The following is a 23,694-nucleotide window of genomic DNA, read 5'->3' as shown; positions in this document are numbered from 1 at the left end:
ACTACTTGAAGGATATTTAGGTAAAAAAAGAGTCGGTGTTCTGCATTACTTTAAATGCATTATTGGTACATACTTGCTGTATTAAAGATGAAAAATTATTCGCGAAATCAATACCAATCATCTACATAAATGCCAAAGAGTTCGGTGTAACAAGGCACAAAGCGTATAGTTCCAACAATAACTTTGTCGGGATGAATTTATGGTGGACGAAACATAGATCTCTCAATTAACCACCAAGATCTTGTAATTTAATACGCTAGACTGCTGTTAGTGAGGTTACGTTGAGCCAATCATATATATTTTTCAAGGTACTAGATCTTGGTATAAAGACAGGTGTAAACTCAAGGCTAAATTAAAAAAAATATTTAATTGAAATGTTTTATATTATATTATCTTTATAAAAATAAATAACGAAGAAGATTTTATAACTGATGTCATATATACAATAAATACAAAGGTGATCAAATTTGACCCGGACTGCCAAAAGAAATTATTTACACTTATTTTAATATCTTCGCCTTAAAAAGGCTTCTGAGCCAAAAAAAAAAAAAACAAGAAAAAACGTTAACTTCAAAGCAATTAATTCCACTTTCCTGAACAATTTTTTGGAGATTATATTGTTACCTTTAACAGTAGACCATGCCAAATTTCGTGAAGATATCACGTCAAATGCGAAAGTTTCCCATACAAGCCCTTGATTCCGATCGTTCTTTATTACTTCAGAAAATAATCTATACCAAATTGCATGAATATATCTTTTCAAATGTGAAAGTTTTCCATACACGAACTTGATTCCGATCGTTCAGTTTACATGGCAGCTCTATGTTATAGTGCTCCGATATCGACAGTTCCGACAAATGAGCAGCTTCTTGAAGAGAAAATGACGTTGGCAAAATTTCAAAACGATATCTTAAAAACTGAGGGACTAGTTCGTATATATACAGACAGACAGACGGACAGACATACAGACAGACGGACATGGTAAATTTTCGACATACTATATATATATATATACTTTATAGTCTTTCGTGACAAACTTAATATACGTTCAGGGTATAAAAACATGCCAACAAATAATCCCACTTCCCATACCTTTTTATAAGCTTAGGCTGTGATGGTCTTAATTGTTTCATCGAATGATCATTTATAAACTCAGCAACGTTGCCAAGCATCTCTTTTGCGGCATCTACCACACGTGGTTTTTGCAAAAAATTCAAGTCTTTTGGTACGAGTTTAGGATAGATGCGCTTCATACCCAAAATATTAAACGAAAGTGTTGAGTCGATACATAGGAGATGTTCTTCTGCTATCTCTCTAATTTCGATGTTGTCGTTATTAACTAATAGAGGTTGTTAGAGGAAGGACGACTCACATGAGGCAAGTTTTCAATGACTTCACGACCTTCACGACGAGTCAGATTTGGTAGATATGTGAATCAGAAACGGAAGCTGCAGCTACGAAAAATTCAAGGCGAAATTCCTTAAGATATAATTTAATATATGACGTAAGTGAGTAGCATAAAAAAGAGACTCCAGTGAATATATGTATGTATGTTATATTAATTATATTAGTTCACCAGGTAGTATCGGTCGATGTCTACAGCTACTGTTCGAAGCATAAGCAAAACTTATTTTTTCTTTGCCATAACGTAAATTTATAGAGTCATTTGACTTCCCTGGCAGGTTTACACCGAAAGTACCCTTGCAGGTGTGTAATTTAGCCAAATAAAGTGGTTTACTAAGAAAAGTAAAAGAAATTAGTAAATGGCTTTCATATAAACCATAAGCGAACATACATTACATTTTTTTACGATGTTGAGTTTTACGAGCAAAACACGTAAGCCTCCACACTTTGCATTTACATAAATAAAGTAGCCCAAAAAGTACAGACATACCTACAAATACACAAAAGGAAAAGTAGGGAAAAATGTGCTGATTTTTCAAGCAAAACTATAAACAATAGTCGTTCGATTCGCATGCATGGAAAAAGCTCTGTGAAATTTAATTTGGGCACAGCATGAACCAGCCGAAAGAGGTGAAAAACAGCTAACCGAAATGAGTGGCATGAAAGCGAAATTTCAAGTTAAGTAAAATAATTATAAATAGTAGGGGTTAGGGAAGCTCAAATTTAAAAGTAGACACTCGAGACGGACAAACAGACAGACGGATAGACAGGCAACACACGCCAATAAATCACGGAGCTTATTAGATAACAGCAGTTTGGCCGCCATACACTCCCTCAGGCGCTGTAATGCATTGTGGAAAAAGTTCACGTATACATACATGCACATTTCTATGATTATAAACAACGCTGGTGAGCTAATTAGCCCGCCTCTGTTGCTGTCGAACGCTAAAGTTGTTGGAAATTTGGGTATTACAGTTCAATATGGGTTTATTTAAAGCCAAGCGCAGTGGGTATTAAATACGGCACAAAGGAATATGCTGCAGCTCAGTATATGGATTGATTTCAGCAAGCTCATAATAGAAATCCTTAACCGGTTATTGTGGAAAAAATGGACATTTTCCTTTCGGCGAGAAGAACTTGGCCTAACGATATTTTTACTTAATTTTGTCTGATAAACATTTTTTCTTGAGCTCTGCAAAGTTTTGAACTTTTCATTGGGGCGTTTTCACGTGGCGGTTTCCAAGCCCAGCGCACAACACTGGTGAGAGATGATTCGGCTTCTCATTTTAGCTCGCCTTCAAACAGATGTTTTTCGGCTACCCAGAGGATACTTGGTCTAAGACCGGAAGTCGTGAGCTGCTTAAACCGTATGTGAATGACGCTCAGAGAACGTTCTTCACTTGCGCGAATTTCTACACATGGCTCCATCTTCCAGGCTGACGTACGTCGGTGATATTATCGGCCTTTACAACCCCGCTGTAAGTTTTGCTTTCTCCAGATTGAATAAGGAAGCGATGCGTATGGGTCTGGTTGTGAAGAGGACAAGACGAAATATCTCCTGTCATCAAGCAAACAGTCGTCGCACTCGCGACTTGTCTCCCACGTTACTGTTGACAGTCACAACTTCGAAGTCGTAGATAATATCGTCTATCTTGGAACTAGCATTAACACCAACAACAACGTCAGCCTCGAAATTCAAAGCAGAATAACTCTTGTCAACAGGTGCTACTTCAGACTGAGTAGGCAATTGAGCAGTAAAGTCCTCTCTCGACGAACAAAGACCAAACTCTATAAGTCACTCATTATTCCCATCCGGCTATATGGTGTAGAAACATGGGCGATGACAACATCTAATGAGTCGACGTTACGAGTTTTCGAGAGAAAGGTTCTGTGGAAGATTTATTGTCCTTTGCGCATTGGCAACGGCGAATACTGCAGTCGATGGAACAATGAGCTATACGAGATATACGACGACATTGATACAGTTAATCGAATTAAAAGACAGCGGCAACACTGACTAGGTCATTCATCTGAATGGATGAAAACACTCCAGCTCTGAAAGTATACGACACAGTGCACGACGGGAAAGACCAGGTAGAGAAAGACCTGGCTACACTTGGAATCTCCAATTGGCGGCAAACAGCGAAACGGAAAAACAACTGGCGCGCTGTTGTAACATCCGTATTCGACTCAACTTTCTTCTCGGCTAGTGACTACTTCGTGAAGAAGAAAAAGGTGCACGTACAAGGACAACGCTTTGTGAGTCGCAGAAAACGACGACCATCATCTTTCCGACCTTTAGAACAGTCTTCAAGTTCATTTGAGCAGATCCGTCCATTATCCATTGATTTGACTTTTCTTTGTTGTATATTAGTGGACTCATAATTCGTCGACGGTTATGAAATGACACAAGACCTTCTTCGGATTGCATTTAAACAGGGTCAAATATCGCTGTGAAGTAGTTTCACGGTTACTCCTTTTGTTTTTTGAGCAGGTGCGGGATTGATCCAAACGGTATTTTGAGATGTCTGCTGTATCAGCTGCTTTGAGCTTCTGCATGGTTATGCCGAGGATCAAAGTCGTCAAGTGTATTGTCTCTTCATAGACGGGCCAAAACTTCTCTGATGTTTTATTTACCGAATATTATCGGATGTTTCACTTTTCAAGAAGGAGATGCTTGGTTAAACATGCAGAAAGCTCCAAATTATTATTATTTTGATTCATATCTTTATCTAATCTCTACGCAAATAGCCATCAAAAGGCAAGGCTCCATTGTTCGATTTTTAAGATATGTAATAATAAGCTTACCTGTGCCCTACAACTTGTTACATATTATGCAAATGTGTAGATAAAGGTTTGAGTACATAATCGTTCCGGCAATTAAATACGTATACGGTCAAAATGTGTCGCGCTCCAATTTCAATTGTCATTACAGTTGCCACGCAATCTCCAATATCTTTCGAACAATTACTTAATCCAAGCACGCGCCCATAGAAAAGACCGTAAATAAAAGAAGAAATGTGACCCTTATATACTTCGATACTCGTACATATCGATTTATTACGCTTAAGTACATAATTACCGGTATCTCTATTAAGGCAAGTACATATATACGCGTATGTATTCAAACTATTGTCTACGTGAAGTTGAACATTTTTGTGCGTGAGTTAAATTTTGAAGTGAAATGTGAATGTTAAGATCAATCACAAACATTCATTCATACGTACTAGCAGACATATATAACGACATTTACATATATAAAACCAGAAAAAGCGTTAACTTCGTTTGCACCGAAGCTATAATACCCTTCACAAATGCAAAAGATTCCTTACAAGAACTTTGTTCGGCCAGTTTGTATGACAGCTATTTGCTATAATGACTTGATCTCAACAATTTTTTCAGAGGTTGAAGCACTGCCTTACACAATAATCAATGTCAAATTTCCTGAATATAGCTTCTCAATCGAAAAAGTTTTCTATACACGCACTTTATTCTTACGAGTATCACTCAGTTTATATTACAGCTTTATGCTACAGTATGTAGTCTGATATCGGCCGTTCCGACAAATGAGCAAGTCCTTGGTAAGAAAAGAATGGATCCAAAATATCAAATCGATATCTCAAAGACTCAGAAACCAGTTCATTTATATACTGATGGACGAGCATGGCTAAATCGACCCAGCTCGTCACGCTGTTCTTCCACAGACCAGCCGGTAACGAATAATTGACACGATAGCTCTCGAATCTGATACTGTATATTACCTCTAATTGAAATAGACAATTTTTAATTTTATCAGACTGTTCTTCTTAGTAAACTACTGAAACACAAATAGCCTCAATTCTTTTAGTTTCAAAGTAATTTAGGAAAATTAGGCTGCCTTAACGTGCTAGGATTTTGAGAAGACAGTTACAACTTTTGATTATTATCAATATTGCTGCATGTAAAGCTATAAGAGTTTTGGAATCTTCGCTTGGAAAACTGATGATATTCATTTTTGGAAACTTCATTAAATTTTTGATAAAAGAAACTACAAAGCTCACACATCAGGCCTTAAAAGCATTAAGAGTTTTAAAACCACGACCTTAACCTTTCGTTACAACCGCAGGTTTATGAAAGCTCTATGCTCATTTAGGACGTAACTTGAGTGACTCAATGCTGAATATATTTAAAATATATGGCTTAAGATCTCAGAAGTTTGCCATGATGTTTGTAAAACCTAGAACTAAAAGGAACCCTATAAAGTATATAAATTAATGAATATACGATCAGCGTGATGAGTCTGTTTAGTCATGTTCTTCAGTCTGTTTGTCTGTCCGTCTACATATACGCAAAATAGTCTCTCAGTTTTTGAGATCTGAAATTCGCACTTGTCCTTTTCTCTTCAAGAAACTGCTCACTTGTCAGAATTGTCGAAACCAGACCACCGGACATAGCATATTTCTGCCAAGCACATTGACATGCCCTTATATGCTATATGAAATGTGCCTATGAAGGGTATCATAGCTTTGTTAATGTTTTTTTTTTGTTTGGGGTAGTTTTTATATTATTTTTAATATGGCAACAAATCAGTGTGGGACCTTTTAGTAATTAAGAGAGGTAAAAGAAAGACTTCTGACCCTTTTCAAAGACAAAAAAATACACACCTGGCAGGCAAAGTAAAACTTCCCTATAGGGGTGTTTCTAGTACAAAAATATCAACACAGACACATCAACCACTTTCTGTAGATTGTGGGTTCATTGCTTGAATTCGTATTGCTTAGTGGTTTAATGTGGTTTTTAGGATGCAATGATAGTCACCAAAAGTCATTGTGCACTTCAATAAATCTCTTACATATTAGTGTCGTGTAAGTACTTTTTGTGTTTATTTGCACTGTTGCAATCAGCTTTGAGATTCACATATAACCATTTTTGTATCTAATTTAAAAGTATTTAGACATCGTACATACATATAGATACATATGTATGTGGACACGAAGAGGCAATCGTCTACTTACTTAAAAGTGCATAATACTGAATAAAGTACTTTTTAATTTGTATTTTATTGACGCCCTTGCTCTCAATATCTTTCATGACGAAGAGCGATTGCACTAACCAAATTGGCGGAGTCACCAGCCCCTCGGTATGCCTATTCATCATTTGGCATTTAAAGCAGCAATGACTTGCGGAAAAAAGAAAGAAATAAGCGTTGCTGAATGGCGTATGAATGTAATAAGATGAGGCATTAAAAAATACAGAAATCGCTTACAAGATTAGTTTTTCAGCCAATACAACTACGAGGGCATTTTGATAAGTTAATGAATTACAAAATCACTTCTGAAAAATTTTACTAAATTATTCACCTATTTAATTAATTTTTTTTAAATTAATATATTTCTTATTTCATTTTTTATTTTCTGTAATAATAATCATTCAATCATAACTTTTGAGGTTAGGATTGCCCATGACACAAGTTGGATGCATAACATTTCTATCCTTATTCCGACTGAGGATACGTCTGTCAAAGTATATTTTTTCCTTGAAAGCCGTTTAGAGACATCTTAAAAACATTTATTTTCGGATTATATAAACTCTGTAAGAAGAATTTATAAGATAATACTATTGAGTTACTAAACAAATAATTTGTGAACTATACCAACGATTCCATATGCGAGAACTTAGCGTTTGATCGAACTTGACTGCATACGGTATTTTAATAAAGACTTCGACTTCAATATTGTCTCGTATTGAGCCCAATTTCCCATACATACAGTTTCGGCGTCATATTTATAAACCTCGCATCTCATCACAGATTCAGGTCTTTTGATACAAGTCTAGCATTGATCATACCCGTAACATTAGCCAAAACAGTTTGAATCGACCTATAGGATCGTTGATATAAACACGACGATTTTCAAGCGCTGTTTCTTTAACTTTTTCGATGTTATCGTCATTAACAGAGGTGGGTGGACAACTGGCATGAGGCGATACAAGTATTTCGACGACTTCACGACATTCACTTAATACTGTTTTGTAACTCAAGTACTTGTGTTCGAAAAAACAGCTGTTCAACATTTTCAATGATTTCGGAGCCGTGATTAAATTGGAAACCTGAAATTTCAAGGAAACTCTCGTTTCACTTTTTCCACGGAAAAAATTGCCAGAAAAACGTTTTGCGTCGTAAGCAAACTACTGTCAAATGCACTCTAATTGATATATGGAGATCAAACTTTACACAAACATAAAAAATGGACCAACCTAGGCAACATATTTTCCTCGATTTGAGTTGAGTGCTCCATTTAAACTTATCCGGCTTAATTTTGATGAGATGGTACTATATACACTATTAGTAAATTTTCACGTTTAATCTTATATGATTACTTACTCCTCCCAAAATTGGGGAATGGTATTAAATGCCATAGAATAACAGACCTTCAGAAAATATCTCATTGGAAGAGAAAATGTTGAACGAATCTCACTTCAAAGATGCGGAACTAAAAAATAAAACGACTTTTTGCTGCTTGTGGTCACTCAAAAAGTTATTGAATTATCCAGCACACCTCGTACATAAATATAAGTTTTCTTTTTCCTTTTCATTTTTCTATTTTTACATTTCCACCAATATTGGTGATAAACTTAAACAGAACTGCTCTCGATTACCTATCGTCCTTCGAGCGAAGATCTCCTCATACTCAAAGCTGACAGCAGGCGCGTGCACTATTGACCACAGAAACCAATAAGATCTCATATAGCACAAACTTGAATTACAGAAGTTTTCTCCTTGGGCCACTATAGTATTACTTTTTGTTGGGTTATCGAAGAACTAAAGCTGAAGACAAAAAATGTATGAGGTTCTTAATAGCTCAAAACCATAGGGTGCATTGTACCACACATTTTCCTACTACTCAAGAATGTTGGAGATTTTAATGAAGAGCTTACGGAACAGTGCTTAGTAAATTCTGTTTTCTCCAAGTTGGACAAAGAAGTGAAGCAAATGGGTCTGGTAATGAACGAGGATAAGGCGAAATATCTCTTGTCGGAGTCGTAGATAATTTTTTCTATCTTGGAAACAGCATTAAGAGCAACAACAATGTCAACCTCGAAATTGAATGCAGAATAACTCTTGCCAACAGGTGGAACTTCGAATTGAGTAGCAATTGAGGAATAAAGTCCTCTCTCGACGAATAAAACCAAATTCCACAAGTCACTCATGATCCTCGTTCTGCTATGTGGTGCAGAGATATGGACGATGACAATATCTGATGAGTCGAGAAAAAGGTTTCTAAAATGAAAAAGAATGCCGAATCAATCATTACGAACAAGAACACAAGGCGTCTCATGCGAATCTTAGCAGCACGGTTCATTTGCCTTTCTTTGTACGAGTTTTTGCGACAAAAATGTCCATGTGTGAACGCAGGCTTACAGCTGCTTCTGCCGAAATATTGCTGTCGATGGCTTAGAAGTTTTTAGTTATTTTCGAAAAGCCAACTCGTAGGCAATTTTAAACCAGTTCAACCTTTGTTATCTCGAATAACCTCCAGCCGCACCACATAGATAGGTTTGGTCGAATTTCTAGCTTTATGTATTAGGCTACTAGTTTGGCCTAGTGAAACCCTGATCTGCAAGCCAAATCCGTTCATATCCTGTGTAGCGACAAAGCTTTAACAATAGAGCGGTATACAATCTCTACATTAGTAAATTGAGCGATTTAGAGTTACTGATGGTATACGATATCAAAGCAGTATAAGCCGCCCCCAACTATATACCTCACCACTATTAATAGTAAAGACAATTGAAAGTAAAACAGCTGACTTGAAAGATAGACAAACACGTTGCTCTGGTTTGTCAGTAAACTGGAATGCTGAAAAACCAAATAATAAAACAAAAAATGTAATGTGATGCAGCTTTTATTACAAACTTCCACGGCTTGCAACAATCAAGCAGCAGACAATAAGAGCAGAAATATGGAAATGCTGGTAAAGATATGAAAAATGATATAATGAATTCGGAAATGAAAAGCTGTAGCGGTAAATCATTGGCAACGAACGGCGCTTGAAAATGCCGACGCTGCAATAGAAATGCGCCTTTTACGTAGCAACATTGTCCGCAATTCGGATTTCGCGGTCGCACGCTTACTTATGCTCACGCCAAAATGTTGCATGTGGAAAGAGCATCACAGCATAAACTCAATTGCGGCGCAGAAAATGCAGTTCAAATCCAATATCTATTACAAAATCGGCAAGAAAACCACGGCAACCACACAATTACCGCAAATGGAGCGAGTTGGCGCTCGAACGAGGTAAAATGTTGTAGGTGCGAGCGCGCGTCTGCGCATAAGTATGTAAGTGGAGCGCAAGAGCCAGTTCGCAGCGAAGCGTAGCTCACATAAATGTATTTAAGCATAAGCCAAGAGCGCCAAGAGATCGCGGTCCAAGCCAATCGAAAGTGATCTTACACCAATGACGTCACTTGCGGTGGGGGAATAACATTAGCGTCAGCGTTAGCGTCGGTCTCGCTCCCAACGAAAGTGAAAACCAAACGAGCACGCAACTAACCGAAACGAATGGTATTGTGCGATGGTGTTGTGGGCCGGAGCCGGTTGCGCGCAATGCTAATACCGAAGCCATCGTTAACGACAAGTACACGCGCTCGCCAGCAGCCTGTAGCAGCAACAAACGCAGCAAAAGAAAAACGAAAAGCCAAATTAAAAAAAGAAGCAAGCAACAAAAAGCTAAAAAGCTAGCAACCAAATAAGCAGAAAAAGAGTAGACAAGTTGCCGTGGCTTGTTGGGCGCATATAAAAGGCGCTTTGGACGCTCGGCGGGTTGCAGATACTTTTTTGGTACCTACGAGGACGAACGAGTAGCGGTTGGGTGTGCAAATATAACAACTAAAGTTTGAGTTTTTCTGTGCTTTCATTATAATTGCTGTTATTATTGTTGTTGTGGCAGTGTGTGCATTAGAATTATCAACGAAGAAGAACGCGAAAACTATCAGTTCAAAAATCCAGTTAAATTTCCAAAATTAAAATGAGTTCTACACTGCGTTTACTCGCCCTTTTGGGTGTCATTGTGTTAGTGCGAGCGCAACAACAGAATGTTGATCCCGCTTACCTGCGTCAATACTATCAGCAATTGCAACAGCAACAACATCAGCAACAAAGCGGCGATGCTACGCCAATTTACGAACAAAATTCCGAGCAATCACAACAGTATGTGGGACAAGGACAACAGGTCCAGTATCGCCTGAAGGATACCGTGCGCGAACAGATACAGGCACAGCAACAGCAACAACACCAGTCTGGCGGTTATGTAGCGCCTTCGGTGCGCGATTATCAGCCGCAACAGGTGAGGACACATTGAAAATTTATCTATGAAAAAAAAAAAATTAAATAATGAATTTATGAAAAATTAAAAGAAATTAAGAAAGAAAATAAATTAAATAAAAAATGTAATAAAATAAAATAAAATATTATTTAAATTAAATTAAAATTATATAAATTAAAATAAAATAAAATTAAAATTAAATAAGATAAAATGAACTAAACTAAAATAAAATAAAAATAAATTAAAATTGTTGAAAACGAGAAAAAAATTAACTACAGTAGTTCTGAAGCTCTACTATACCTTAGCCTTCACAGATACAAAGGTTTGAGCGAGAATTTGATTTTAATCGGTTAGTTTGTATGTCAGCTATATGCTATAGTTATTCGATCTGAACAATTTCTTCGAAGATTGTGTCATTGCCTTGGAAAATATTACTCGCTAAATTTCTTGTAGATATCTTTTCAAATAAAAAAGTTTTCCACAGAAGGATTCGATTTTTATCGATCAGTTTGTATGGCAGCTATATGATGTGTTCGTCCTATCTGAACAATTTGTTCGGAGATTGTAGCGTTGCTTTGAAAAATAGTAAATGTAAAATTTGGTGAAGTTCTTTTGTCAAATAATAAAGTTTTTCATACAAGGACTCGATTTGGATAGATCATTTTCTATGACAGCTGTATGCTATGACAATCTGATCAGAACAATTTGTACTGAAATTAGAGTGTAGCCTTGGATAATAATCTAAACCAAATTTCACGTAGACAAATGTTCGACGAAAAAGTTTTCCGTAGAAGAACTTGATTATGAACCTACAGTTTCTATGGCAGTCCTATGCTATAGTGGTCCGATAGCCTTGGTTCCGATAAATAAGCAACTCTTGTGAAGAAAAGAATCTAGGAAAAATTACAGATCGATATCTCGAAAACTGAAAGACTAATTCGCATAAATACAGAGAGAACGACTCAGATCGTCAGACTTATTGTTTATATACTACATATATATACTTGTATTATAGATTCGTCGAGGCTTCATACTGCGTGTTGCAAATTTCGTGCCAAAAGAAATACAACTAAAAACTTAAATTGTGCAAGGAAAAACGCCAAGCCCGAGTCTCCCTTTACTTAATCACTCATATATTTTATTGTCTGCCTTTTAGGTGCAATACCAGCCGCAGCAGTATCGTCCACAGCCACAAGCCGTTAGTCCACCACGTCACTCGCAGCCTCAGTACCAGCCACAGAAGGCTAAATTGCAGGCACAACGTCCACAACAACAACCCGAGGAGGAGGAATACGATGATGTAAGTAAAATGTTCGACGAAATTGCCAATTAAACTTTTCAAAGCAAAATCCAAAACTGAAAAAAAAATTGCTAAAACTATTTGATCAGACTTTGTGTATATGTACGTACAAATACATATGTATATACATAGTGCAGCTTAAATTTCATTGAGTAAATGTGTAGTTACATAATATGATCAGCGCAATACCTTCAAGTGTCTTTAAGCACCGGCACTAGCAATGACAAATGCTGCAACAACAACAACATATGCATAAATAATTGCTGTAATTCCAATTCATCACACACCAATTGCTGCAATGAGCATTTAAATTGCTGCATTTTAATCACTGTTTCTGACATTTAAAGCATTTAAAGTGTGATTAAGTTTAACAAGTCGCGAGGGGATTTTTGATTGAGATGTCTATAAAGATTTTGCATTTAAAATTTTTATTTTTTTTTAACTGTAACTCTATAATTTATGAGTTTTCGATATAGATTTTATATTTCAAATAATTTTTTTTTTTAATTTTGTTAAAGTTGAAGAATTTGTGAGATTTCGGTAAAGATTATTTAAAAGTTTAAAAATAATTTTTATTTTGTTAGGAAAAATGTTAATCAGCTCTCTAATTTTAAAAGAATTTTTATTAAAAGAATATTATTGACCCGGTGTAGGCTTTGAATATTTATGTCCGTCTAGGAATTCCAATTTTTACGGCTTCTGGCTTAAAGTCATTTGCTCTGGTATTTTACTAGTAAGCCTTATAGTAGAGACTATATGATCTGATTGAAAAATTCGATGGAAACAGCACTTGGTTCCAACTTTTTCAATGAAAATAATTAAAACATAAAGCCGTCGATAGTTATTTTTTGGAAATACCAGACACTAGCCATTTTTTTTGCAGAACTTTTAAAAAATATATTACTGAACTTACACTATGCTGAGTAGAGAGAGTAGAGAATGTAGCTTTGGAAGACATCTGCAGACAATCCTCGCTAAAATCAGCTTCACCTTTTGGCATATTCGGGGTTTGTTACAGCTCTTCATTTATCTAAGCCTTAATTGTTTATTTTCATATTTTAAAAATATATATAAAAACTATAGAAATCAATTTTGACTAGAGTCGATAATTTTTCTAACAAATCACAGTAGGATGAAATCCTTTGGAAAAGGTTGATTAAATAACAAAATTGAAAGGAAAAATATTTAATCTCAAAATTTATGTAAAAATTCAAGGGATCTTCTGCTATTTCCTTTACAAAATTTTGCCAAACGATAGCAGATTTTGATTACATAGATTTCGATTTAGTCGAATTAAAACTCGAAATATTTTCAAAAATCAACGCAATCACTGAAATCCAGAATCTAAAGTTTTCTGTGTTTTTTCAAAGTAAATAAATAAAATGACCTTAGTATAAACTTTTTTGAGATGGAAAGAAAATTTGAAATAACTGTATTTGCATAATAGTATATTGAATTTTTCGTCCTTTTCTTTAAAAGTGTAAAACTCAATCTAAAAAATAATGAGAAAACCTTTGCGAAGAAATATCATCGCTTTTAAACAGTAAATATCAAATCGCTGAATATAATTCTAACGTGGAAAAGACTTCAGAGTCCTATGGCAAAATTATTATAATTGTATATATTAAATTATTTCAAAAGCTATTAAAGGCAACTTAACTTTTAATAAATCATAGGGCATATTTTGACTAATTTTCATTTTTGTCTGTTACCCCATTTTGAAATTTAGTTTTTAAATAGAACAAAAGGACGTTTTAAATACTTTTCCAAAACTTTTTTCAAAAACTTCACTCCCAACTCACTCAAAAGGCTTTTCGAAATGGATGGCAAAGCTTATTAAAATAATAATTTATATTATGGCCATCTACAAAAAAATAAATTGTATTTTTTTCTGCATTGTTAGACATTTGTGCATAATCTTCGTTGGCTGGCGCATCGGATCGAGTACATGCGACCGCTGCACGCGTTCAAACGAAGTTAACTGTGCAGTAGCATTGGCCATTGGTCGTTATGCGCAATTGCCCAAACGAGTAGCTCGCCCGTTAACGGCGAATTAATCACTTTTCAATTATGCACTCGCATCCACGGCATAAGCATGTATGTGTATGAATGTACATATGTGTATGAATGCATGTGTGTGCATGCATCAACTAATCAAAAGCTGCGGGTGGTGGGCGGCACCGAATGATATTTATTTTTTGCTAATAGCTGCATGCATGTGTATTTGTTATTGTGACGCTCGTTGGCAATGAGTTTGGTTTGAAAAAAGCTGCTTATATTTATGAGCCATCCCATCAAAATTCATACACACATACATACACGCATCCATTTGCGTGTGGCGCGTTCATCTGCTTAAAAGCATAGCGTTTAAGGTCATTAACTCATTTCGCCAAACTTCAAGTTGCCATGCAACTGGCTATTGCATTGATACGACTCGTTTGACTTGTACGGTGGCATGGAGCTGCTGAGAAATACATATGGACAATGGAATTGGCCGTTGCGCCTACTCTTGTTGCAACTTGGTTGGTTGGTTGGTTTTGCGGTTTTCTTGTTTGTTTGATATCTTTGTTTTGTGCAACACACATTATTCAGTTTCCAATGCGGAAATCAGCACTTATAATTACTCACATATTGATTTACATATGCATGCATGTGCATATGTGTGTGTGTATCTGTTTAAAAAATTTGAAAAAAGTAAAAGTTGTAATTCAGTCAATAATATTTTCAAAGATTAGCAAAACATCTCGTTTGATAGGTGAACCAGAATTACAGGTAATTTTGAAGAATAGCCTCAGTAGACAGGAAGTGTGAAAGCTATGACTCAGGTAGTTGCATCTGATGAAAAGTGTATGTTTAACTGTTAGATTTTTTTTTCGTAAATCCTCAAAAAAATCGCTGAAAATTTGAGCTCTTAATATTCTAAATTTAGAGGCTCGTATAGAAGATCCCGATAATCTTAATTTATTCAGATGCTTTTATTATTCAACTTAACCAAATTTTACTATGACCAACCGAATGATGTCTAATGAGGGGTTTTGGCTAATTTTCAATTTTGCTGAATATCCTTATTGAAAAATAATCGGCTACTAACGGTTTTTTTTTAATTTCAACTTTATAACAACCCTTAAAAATTTTAAAACGAAACTAAAAAACCCAATAATATACCAGGGATTTATATATTGTTATCTATAAAATTTTAACATTGATCCTCCTAAATTGATAACTCTTAACCCAGAAAAGACCACACTTGCAAAGAAACTCGAGAGCGGCGCTCATCAGCATGTGTGGTGCACTAAGGTCCACTCCAACTATAGCACTTAACGCTATCTTGCACATAGTGACCGTAGACATCGTCGGAAAGTCTATAGCAAGTGGCTATCGGACTCAAAATCTGGGTTCTTTAAAGAACACATAACTGAACACTCAAAAATTCTCACACACTTTGACTTCATATCGTATCACTTCGATCATGGGGCGGCCAAACCGAACCCTGGCGGCTCCTTCTCTGCCCATATATCGACTAGGGAGCTGTGGGTAGAAAGAAGTCGTTAGAAGAGAGTGGCTGTGAGTTTCTTTACGAATGGGTCAAAGCTTTTTGGAAGGTTGGTGGAGGGGTTTACTGTCAGGAGCTCTCTAATCAACTCCAGCTTCAGACTTCCTAACTATTGGAGTGTCTTCCAAGCCGAGGTTGTAGGCATTAAGGCCGCAGTAGATTTACAGCTCCGGGGTGCAGCCTCCTTCAGAGAAGTGACCATTCACTCAGATAGCAGACCGGCGATACTAGCCTTGAGCTCACTTACAGTGCGTTCAGGGTGCTCGACGAGTGCCTAACCGCGCTATCAATAGCATCGAGTGTCTTTGTGATAAGACTGGTATCGATGCCGGACCATAGCGGAATGAAATTGCAAAGCTGATGAGCTGGCAAGGAAAGGTACCCTAGAACCGTTATCGGTAGAATGGGAGCGGGTCGGTGTGCCCCTATCCTCTTGTATTCTATTACTAGATAGCTGGGCTTGAAGGAAGCTTGACCAGCGCTGGGCCACCATCGGTACATGCGATGTCGCAAAAGCCTTTTGACCCAAGATCGATGGCAAAAGATTTAGTGATCTCTTTGCCCTCAATAAGACTGGCCTCTCCCTAGTCGTGGGACTTTTAATAGGTCATTGTCCTATTGACGTCCATGCTCTAAGGTTGAAAATCTTACCACACGCCATTTGCAGAAGTTGTATGGAAGAAGATGCGGTGGACTCATCTCATGCTTCTTGAATGTCCCGCGTTTGGGAGATCAAGACTGAAATACTTGGGAGCGCATACCTTCAGACATCCCACCGAACTGGCGGGAGTGGAAATTAAACGTCTATGTTAATTTGTATTGGCTACTAAGCGTTTTGCCAATTTATAAGTTCGAACACAGAAGTGCTTCTTTTATAAAGCATCACAGTTGGACTACATATGTATATAGCAGTCCACGTGCGAACTTCGATCAGCCATCCAACCTAACCTAATCCACTTAAGAAATATTAGGTTTTCGTATACCTCCACTTGAAACACGTAAACCGGTTACAAAAATATCAGAAAATTATGTCTTTTACATATCACCAGATCAGATCAGATGTTCAGTATGAAAAATGGTTCTAATGCAAAAAAAAAAAAAATAATAATAAAAGTGGCATAAATAAATAATTTACGTATTAAATATAAATAAAACAATTTTAACCCGGATTGCTTAAGAATGCGGACATATAGTATATATGTACATATGTACAAAAACTCAAACTGCTACCGGCATGGCAATCAACCGCTCATAATTAACCCAAAACAATCACGCTTTTGTTTTTAATTTTTTACTGTTATGCTATTTAATTAAAACTCTCGTTAATTTGTTTTACGACTTTTGACGATTGCAATACTACCGTTGGAGCTATAATTAAAACATAATAAGTTAGTATTTTAAACAGTCATTGCCCTCAACGCCTTAATAGTTTCGCAGACACATCTATGTACTATGTTGGTGTCTGGTGAAGCAGTTTGTATGTATCTGCATGTACTCGTATGTATGTGCATTCTGATATCGCAGCAATACATCGCCTACAACGGCAAATCACAATTAGCCTCCTTTTACTCGTTAAAAACAATTGTTGTTGCATGTAGTATATGACAGTAAGTGATTTCATTCATTCGCTTTTTGTTGTTGTTTCCTTTTTTTGTGCTTCACTTCTACCAACGTGCTTTAATTTCAATTATTTTTGGGTTGAAATCGAAACTTGCTTGACAACATTGCTGCTGCTTTGCACAACACCAAACGCTAGACATTCTAAATCCAGCACGCCAAACACTCAAAGTTCCGTTCCTTTGAATTCCTGTTGTAATGCAGGCGAATTTTTTGTTGCTCTTGTTGTTGTCTGGTCTATTGGTCTGTTGAAGTTATTTTTACTATTAAAAGGTGTATGTATGTATATAAGTAGTGGGCATTGAGGCCATTCTCCGGCCAAACCCAAGACGGCGTAGAAAGGAAAAGACAAAAAATAGTTGAAAATTAATAAAAAAGTAAAAGAAAAAAGTTTACTTTGGCGGCACCGAGGCTATAATACCCTACATAGTTGCTTTTCTAAAAGCATGAAAGGGTATAACAGAATCTTCATTTTGATTTTGATCGGTCAGTTTGTATGATAGTTAGGGGTTCGAACTCTACGTATAATATGTTCGGACTGTAGCCTTGCCTTGGACAATAATTTATACCAATTTTTGTGAAGGTACGTTAACAAATAAAAAGGTTATCCATCCAAGGACTTGAGTTTATTCGGTCAGTCCATATGATAGCAATATCCGATAGTTATCCGATAACGGCGGTTTTCACAAATGAAATTAGAGTTTGCCAAATTTCAAACCGATATCTCAAAAACTGATAGGGTAAATCGACTCAGCCCAGTTCTCCGATATCGGCGGTTCCAACAAATGAGTAGCTTCTTGGAAAGAAAAGTCGTCTGTCAAATTTCAAATCGATATCTCAAAAACTGCTGGGGTAAATCGACTCAGCTGGGTGCTACAAACTTAATTTATCCTGTTCAGGGTATAAATGTAAAAAGTCAACGGTATTATTGTCAATAATGGATAATTGTTAGGCGCTGATGCATTGAGCGTGAGCGTGTGTTGTGCGAGAGCGGCTTAGCAACTACCTTAACCCACTTTTGCCCCAATAAAACATCGTATCAGTTAATGCAATGGGCCAGATCTTTTCATTATTATATGTATTATCTCTGCATCTGTGTTTCGATGTCCATGTATTGGTGTGTATATGGGCATATACATATATATATGTATAGAGTATATGTAAATAGCGTTGGCGTTTCATCGCGGCAATTTGACCTTTCTTGACTTATTTATAGCTCCGTTGTAATTGACTGCGGGGCGTTCTGAACCCGGCGCTGGCATTGTATTTTCATGCTTGTTCTGCCGCAATCAGAGATTGTGGGTGTGCGCTGTTGTGGCATCGCAAACTTGCAACACAGGCCAAGATTTATGCGCACTCTTTGCATAGCGCCGACAATTGCTGGCGTGTAAACGCGCGAATGCATGGCGCTTTGTTGTTTTTGTTTGTAATGAAATTTTTTTGTAATTAACTACCACTCAATGCCAATTCAAGGCGACTCAAAACAATTTAGTAAACATTTTACGTTTTTTGTAAAAAATAAAAAAAAATATTAAATTTAAAGTGGAAACTTGTGGTAAATTGTTGTTGATATTTAAGCGCTTCGTTGGTGACGGCTACAGACGAGTGACTTCAATGTGTGACTATGAGGGTGGTCCACAAAGTATTTAGCCTACAAAATAAAAACAAAAAATTTGGAAAAGGTCGATTTTTATCAACGCTCTTTTAAGCTCAAAGTATTTGACTTAGCGTTGCCTCAACTAATTTAACCCGTTTGAAAAATATATAAAAATATATTTTGTAGAGGTCTGCATAGTCAGTTTTTGTAACGACGGTAAACTCCTCAGTAATCCTCAAACAACTCAAAAATCTGCCCGGCAAGTGAATTATTCTTGTTTGGCAGCAAAGGGAAGTCGAATCGGCTATGAATTTGAAGAATATGGTGGATGGGACAGCAGACATCATCGCAATCCCAATCGAACCGCTTTTCAGCAATTCAGTGTTCCTGTGAACTTTTGAGCTCCCCTACACTTAGTGGATGTAGAGTATAACTTGTAAGTCCCAGAAAACTTTGACCAATTCCTTTGCGTCCGATAATACAGCTTTCCTCGAAATCGTCGATCACTGATGTGCGTTGGATTCATACTTTGTCAATAATGAAAAAGTGACGCAGAAACTCTTTCTGATTGCGCTTAAACGGCGTCAAACGCAGCTATGAAAGGTTCCACTGTTCCGCCCGCTGTCCGGCGTGAGCAAACGCTACACGCATAGAATAACAGATACCCAAAATTTCTTGAAATATATAGTCTACGCCATCTTTTGGGATGCCTTTTGTCCCAAGTATCTCTCCCCCTGCGGGTAGGGGGGACCCCCTTGGGTTCGGGGGGGAAACCGAATATACCCGTGGTAAGGCATGCCTGTCGTAAGAGGCGACTAAGATCCTGGCCACCAGTCCAGAGCTGTAGGGAAGCTCAACTGGTTGTAGCTTCGGTTACAAGGTCACACCAAAGACTTTAACCTGGTACCACGGGGAGCAGTTAGCCCTTGGAGGTAACTCCAATCTGCTCATTGGGTTTGGCCCTTTGTGGAGATTCGTGGTGGTTGTGGTTAAACCCAAATGCGGGAAGAACTGACATCGTCAGTTGAATGTGGAGTTGCATTGCAAGTACGGCAGAGGTTTTAGATGGGCCTCGAACCCTATCAAGGTGGTTAGTGTGTCCATTCCACACTGCCAATTCGTACTGAAAATGCTTAGCATTCTCAGGGCGCTGATCAACGCATTATATTGATCCGCTGTGCTTTTAAGCGCCATGGAGTAAGGCTGTCGTCAGCAGGTACCCACGTTAAACACACCAGACGTTGTCCCAAGTATCTCGTCCTCGTTCATGTCGCGGTCTGTCAATACGAAATCATGGACTTTTATCACGTGTTATTGTTGTAGCGGCACAATTCTGCCGAGTTGACAGTTCTTGACCGGATAAAAGTTCGGTTCCGTTCCGGTTACGTAGATTCGACTGCCGTGGGAACGGTACTTTTATCACGTCATCCTCCATGGTAAGTAACTAATCGAAAACTGATGTGGGACCGGTTTGACATTCAACAAACAGTTTTTTGGCAGTCGGCACCGAAGGAGGAAAGTCACCATATTTAGCATCAAAGGGTTCATTAATTTCATTACGTGAATTTTATACAAAAACAATAATCCATCACAGATGATAATTTTTCTAAAACTCGTGGACAAGACCTCTTCTCCACGCGCTAAAAACAAAATAAAGAGTCTGATTCGGTTGAAACAGTAATCGTCATGAGAATGCCTAAAGCCCCGGTAAATTCTAATACGATTGTGATGAGTCTCAGTCGAAGCAATATTTACAGAGTTATAGAAAAAATTCGGATCTGACTGATAAAATGTTAGGAGTATTTCTAAGCCAAAATGTTGCTCGTAAAACTTGTTAAACATTCCGGAGTCAGTATAGCTTCCTCCAACAATTAACATACCAGTAATTACATATAATCAAATCTCAACCAAATATTGTAACTAGCTGAATTATTAGTGCAAAAGACAGACAATATATGCTTGCGCTCCACAGCAGACAAAAATATTAAGCGCGCATGCGCAGATGATTGGTATGCAGCAGTGGCAGCGTCACCTCGTGACTCTTGCAATAAATACCAATCTACTTGCGTAACTCGTACGAATATTCGTAGTGTTGCTGAAAATTATATTGCACCGCCGGCGGCCGGAGTATGTGCGCGGCATCTCGATTTTGTTACCGTTACAACACTTTCACTAGTGAACGTACATATGAAATGAGACTGGTGCTTTTGAAATCGTACGCAACATTTGTATGTATTTGCGCCACACATCGCACTGTCTGAATGTGCGCACAGGTAATCCATAGCACCCAGCCGTGTGCACGTAGCGGGGGGTGGCGGGTGGCGGCAGTGTGCTCGCCAGCCAATCTTACACTCGACCATCCAGCCGGTGTGGCGAGCATTGCAGCCAGCACCGCGGTGACGGTGTCGTTGTCGGTGAATGCTGCAGGCCCACGTTGTTACCGTTAGCCCAGTTAAGCGCGCAATGCAAATGCAATACTATACGCTATGTGCGTGTGTGTGTTGTTGTTGTGGCGCATGCGCTTTGTGCGTCTAATGATGCAATCCAACGTTGGGTGGGTACGCGCCGATTTCCCAACTCCACCAGACTGGGACACTTTTGAAATGGTGCACGCACAGCGCGTGCAAACTTCACTGCCTACACATTAATTATGTGCAAGCGCATGCGCCCATTAGGCGACAGCCGACGGTGCGTTTTTTGGGTCATTAAACAGAAATTAACATATCGCAATATGGTCTATATTTATTTATCCATTTTTTTGTGCTTTCAATTTATTCGAAGATTTAATGATAACGTTTTTTTCTTTTCGTTTCGTCTTACAGCAAAACTCTTCCTACCAATTCGGTTTCGACGTTAAAGACGATGAATTCACCAACTATCAAAATCGCAAGGAAATACGCGACGGTTCGGTGATCAAAGGCAGCTATTCGGTGGTCGATTCGGATGGTTTCATACGTACCGTTAAATACACAGCCGATCCTAAAGAAGGTTTCAAGGCCGAAGTTATTCGTGAACCCACCGATATTGTTGTGAAGATACCCACGCCTGCCCCGCAACCATTGGTGCGTCAAACTCACAAATCGCAAGATTATGCGCTGAAACCATCGCAGCAATATCATCAGCAACAGCCACAGTACCATCAGCAATACCAACAGTAGATGTGTTTAAGCGTGCCGTTGTGTGAGTTGAGCGTAGCTCATGGATAGAGTCGATTTTTGGTAGTCCACTTTGACTTACTATATTGTGGTCCAGAACCGTACGCGATGTCCGCGCGTTGCGTGCGTTGTGTGCATAATAACACTTATTTTCATTTTCATCATAGGTTACACTTTATTTAAATCATCCTTTGTTCGAAACATTATATGGATTGTATGAAATTTTAATTTAAGTGCATATAGAATTTTTTAATCGAAATAAATTAAATGAAAAAACATGAAATGATCGGGAATGTTATGTGAAAAGTGGTGAGTTCAACTTTTATCTGCGATAAAAATACTGGTCGGTTTTATTTAGAAACTTAGAAAGATCCCATTTCCATGTGAAGGTAATTTCCTAATATCACGGTCATGGAAGCCCTTGTCACTATTCACAAAATACTGCGACTGTCACTTTTCACAGGCATCTCTTGAGACGATTTTTTCACCACCAAAATCATTCACATTAGGCAGGAACGTGTAGTAATCATTTGGTGCCAGGGCCGGACTATGAGGATGTGGATGTATAAGAACCTACCAACCAAGTTCCCGAAGCTTATGGCGAATCACTATCGATGTGTGTGGGCTGTGGTTATCTGCAATTCCCAAAGTTGGACACTTCTGTTCGATTGCTAAATTCAGACGGTCTAATTGTATTTATTTGTACAGATCCGAAATAAAAGTGTGTTCGTAATAGATTGTTCCAGCAAAATCCACCAAATATAGAGAAAACCCTTACCGAACGTCAATCCTAGCTAGGCCACATTTGGCGCCGGCTTACTAGAATTCGATCACGACCGTTTTCAGTAGATGTTGTCATAAGTGATCCATGCTTGAGTTCACACCACTTCATCTGGTGATCGGTTAGGCAGCAAAGCACACACTGCTACAAATAACAGCAGAAGGGCGTGGCAGAGGTAAGGTAATCTCCATCCCAGCGGATGAAAGAGTTATATAGTATTATACCATTGGCACTTCTCCCAAGGGACAGCATTACTACAAGGATTAACTTCACCAAGAAGTTCAACTGTTTCCCTTGGCAGCAAGGCTGAATGGAATGATTTCACTCTGGAGCTACTGCTTAGGGATAGTACATTCAAATGGTACACTAACGATTCTAAACCGTCGAAGGGAATCGGTGCAGGAGTCGCAGGACCTCATCTCAAACTCCTCATACCTTTGGGAAGTTTTCCGAGCATTTTTCAGGCAGAAGTCTTTGCCATAAGTCAGTGCGTAGAGATAAACCTCCAATGTAACGAATATATAACCATACTCCGTTATGAGATCAAATCGCTACTGGTGCAGGAATGTAGAGAACGGCTGAATAGCCTAGCGGAATGTAATCAAGTGAACCTCATCTGTATGCTCGGTTACAAAGGTATAGACGGGAGGAACTGGCTGATGAGCTCGTCCGCTCCGCAGCATCCACTAACATGGTAGGCACTGAACCCTTTACTGGGGCGGGTCTCCATACCATGAAGGAGCTGCTACGCAAAGAAGAAGCAGTAGGCAGAGAGAGGTTTTGGCAACAACTACATGGCATACGGCATGCCAAGTTCCTAATGGGGGGTTATAATCTCAGCAGGTTTAAATATGCAATCAATCTCTCTAGGGTCGCATATTACACTGGCCATTGCAAGCTGAATAAGCACTTTAACAACATGGGCCTAACTTCTTGCTTAAATTGCCGGTTCTGCGACAGGGAGCCTGAAGCACCAAAACACCCA

At 38.1% G+C, this 23,694-nt stretch overlaps 1 protein-coding gene across 1 annotated transcript; it reads left to right on the top strand.

Moving 5' to 3' along the window:
- The first annotated feature begins 10,193 nt into the window (after nt 1–10,193).
- Nucleotides 10,194–22,211, top strand: LOC126761577 (putative mediator of RNA polymerase II transcription subunit 26). The gene is made up of 3 exons (XM_050477881.1): nt 10,194–10,727; nt 11,863–12,006; nt 21,596–22,211. The coding sequence occupies exons 1-3, from the start codon at nt 10,410–10,412 to the stop codon at nt 21,929–21,931; spliced, it is 798 nt and encodes a 265-aa protein (XP_050333838.1). The 5' UTR covers nt 10,194–10,409; the 3' UTR covers nt 21,932–22,211.
- The last annotated feature ends 1,483 nt before the right edge of the window (nt 22,212–23,694 follow it).

Source organism: Bactrocera neohumeralis, chromosome 6 (genome assembly GCF_024586455.1).
Source record: "Bactrocera neohumeralis isolate Rockhampton chromosome 6, APGP_CSIRO_Bneo_wtdbg2-racon-allhic-juicebox.fasta_v2, whole genome shotgun sequence".
NCBI classification, from domain to species: Eukaryota; Metazoa; Arthropoda; class Insecta; order Diptera; family Tephritidae; genus Bactrocera; species Bactrocera neohumeralis.
This window is presented reverse-complemented; position numbering and strand designations above follow the sequence as displayed.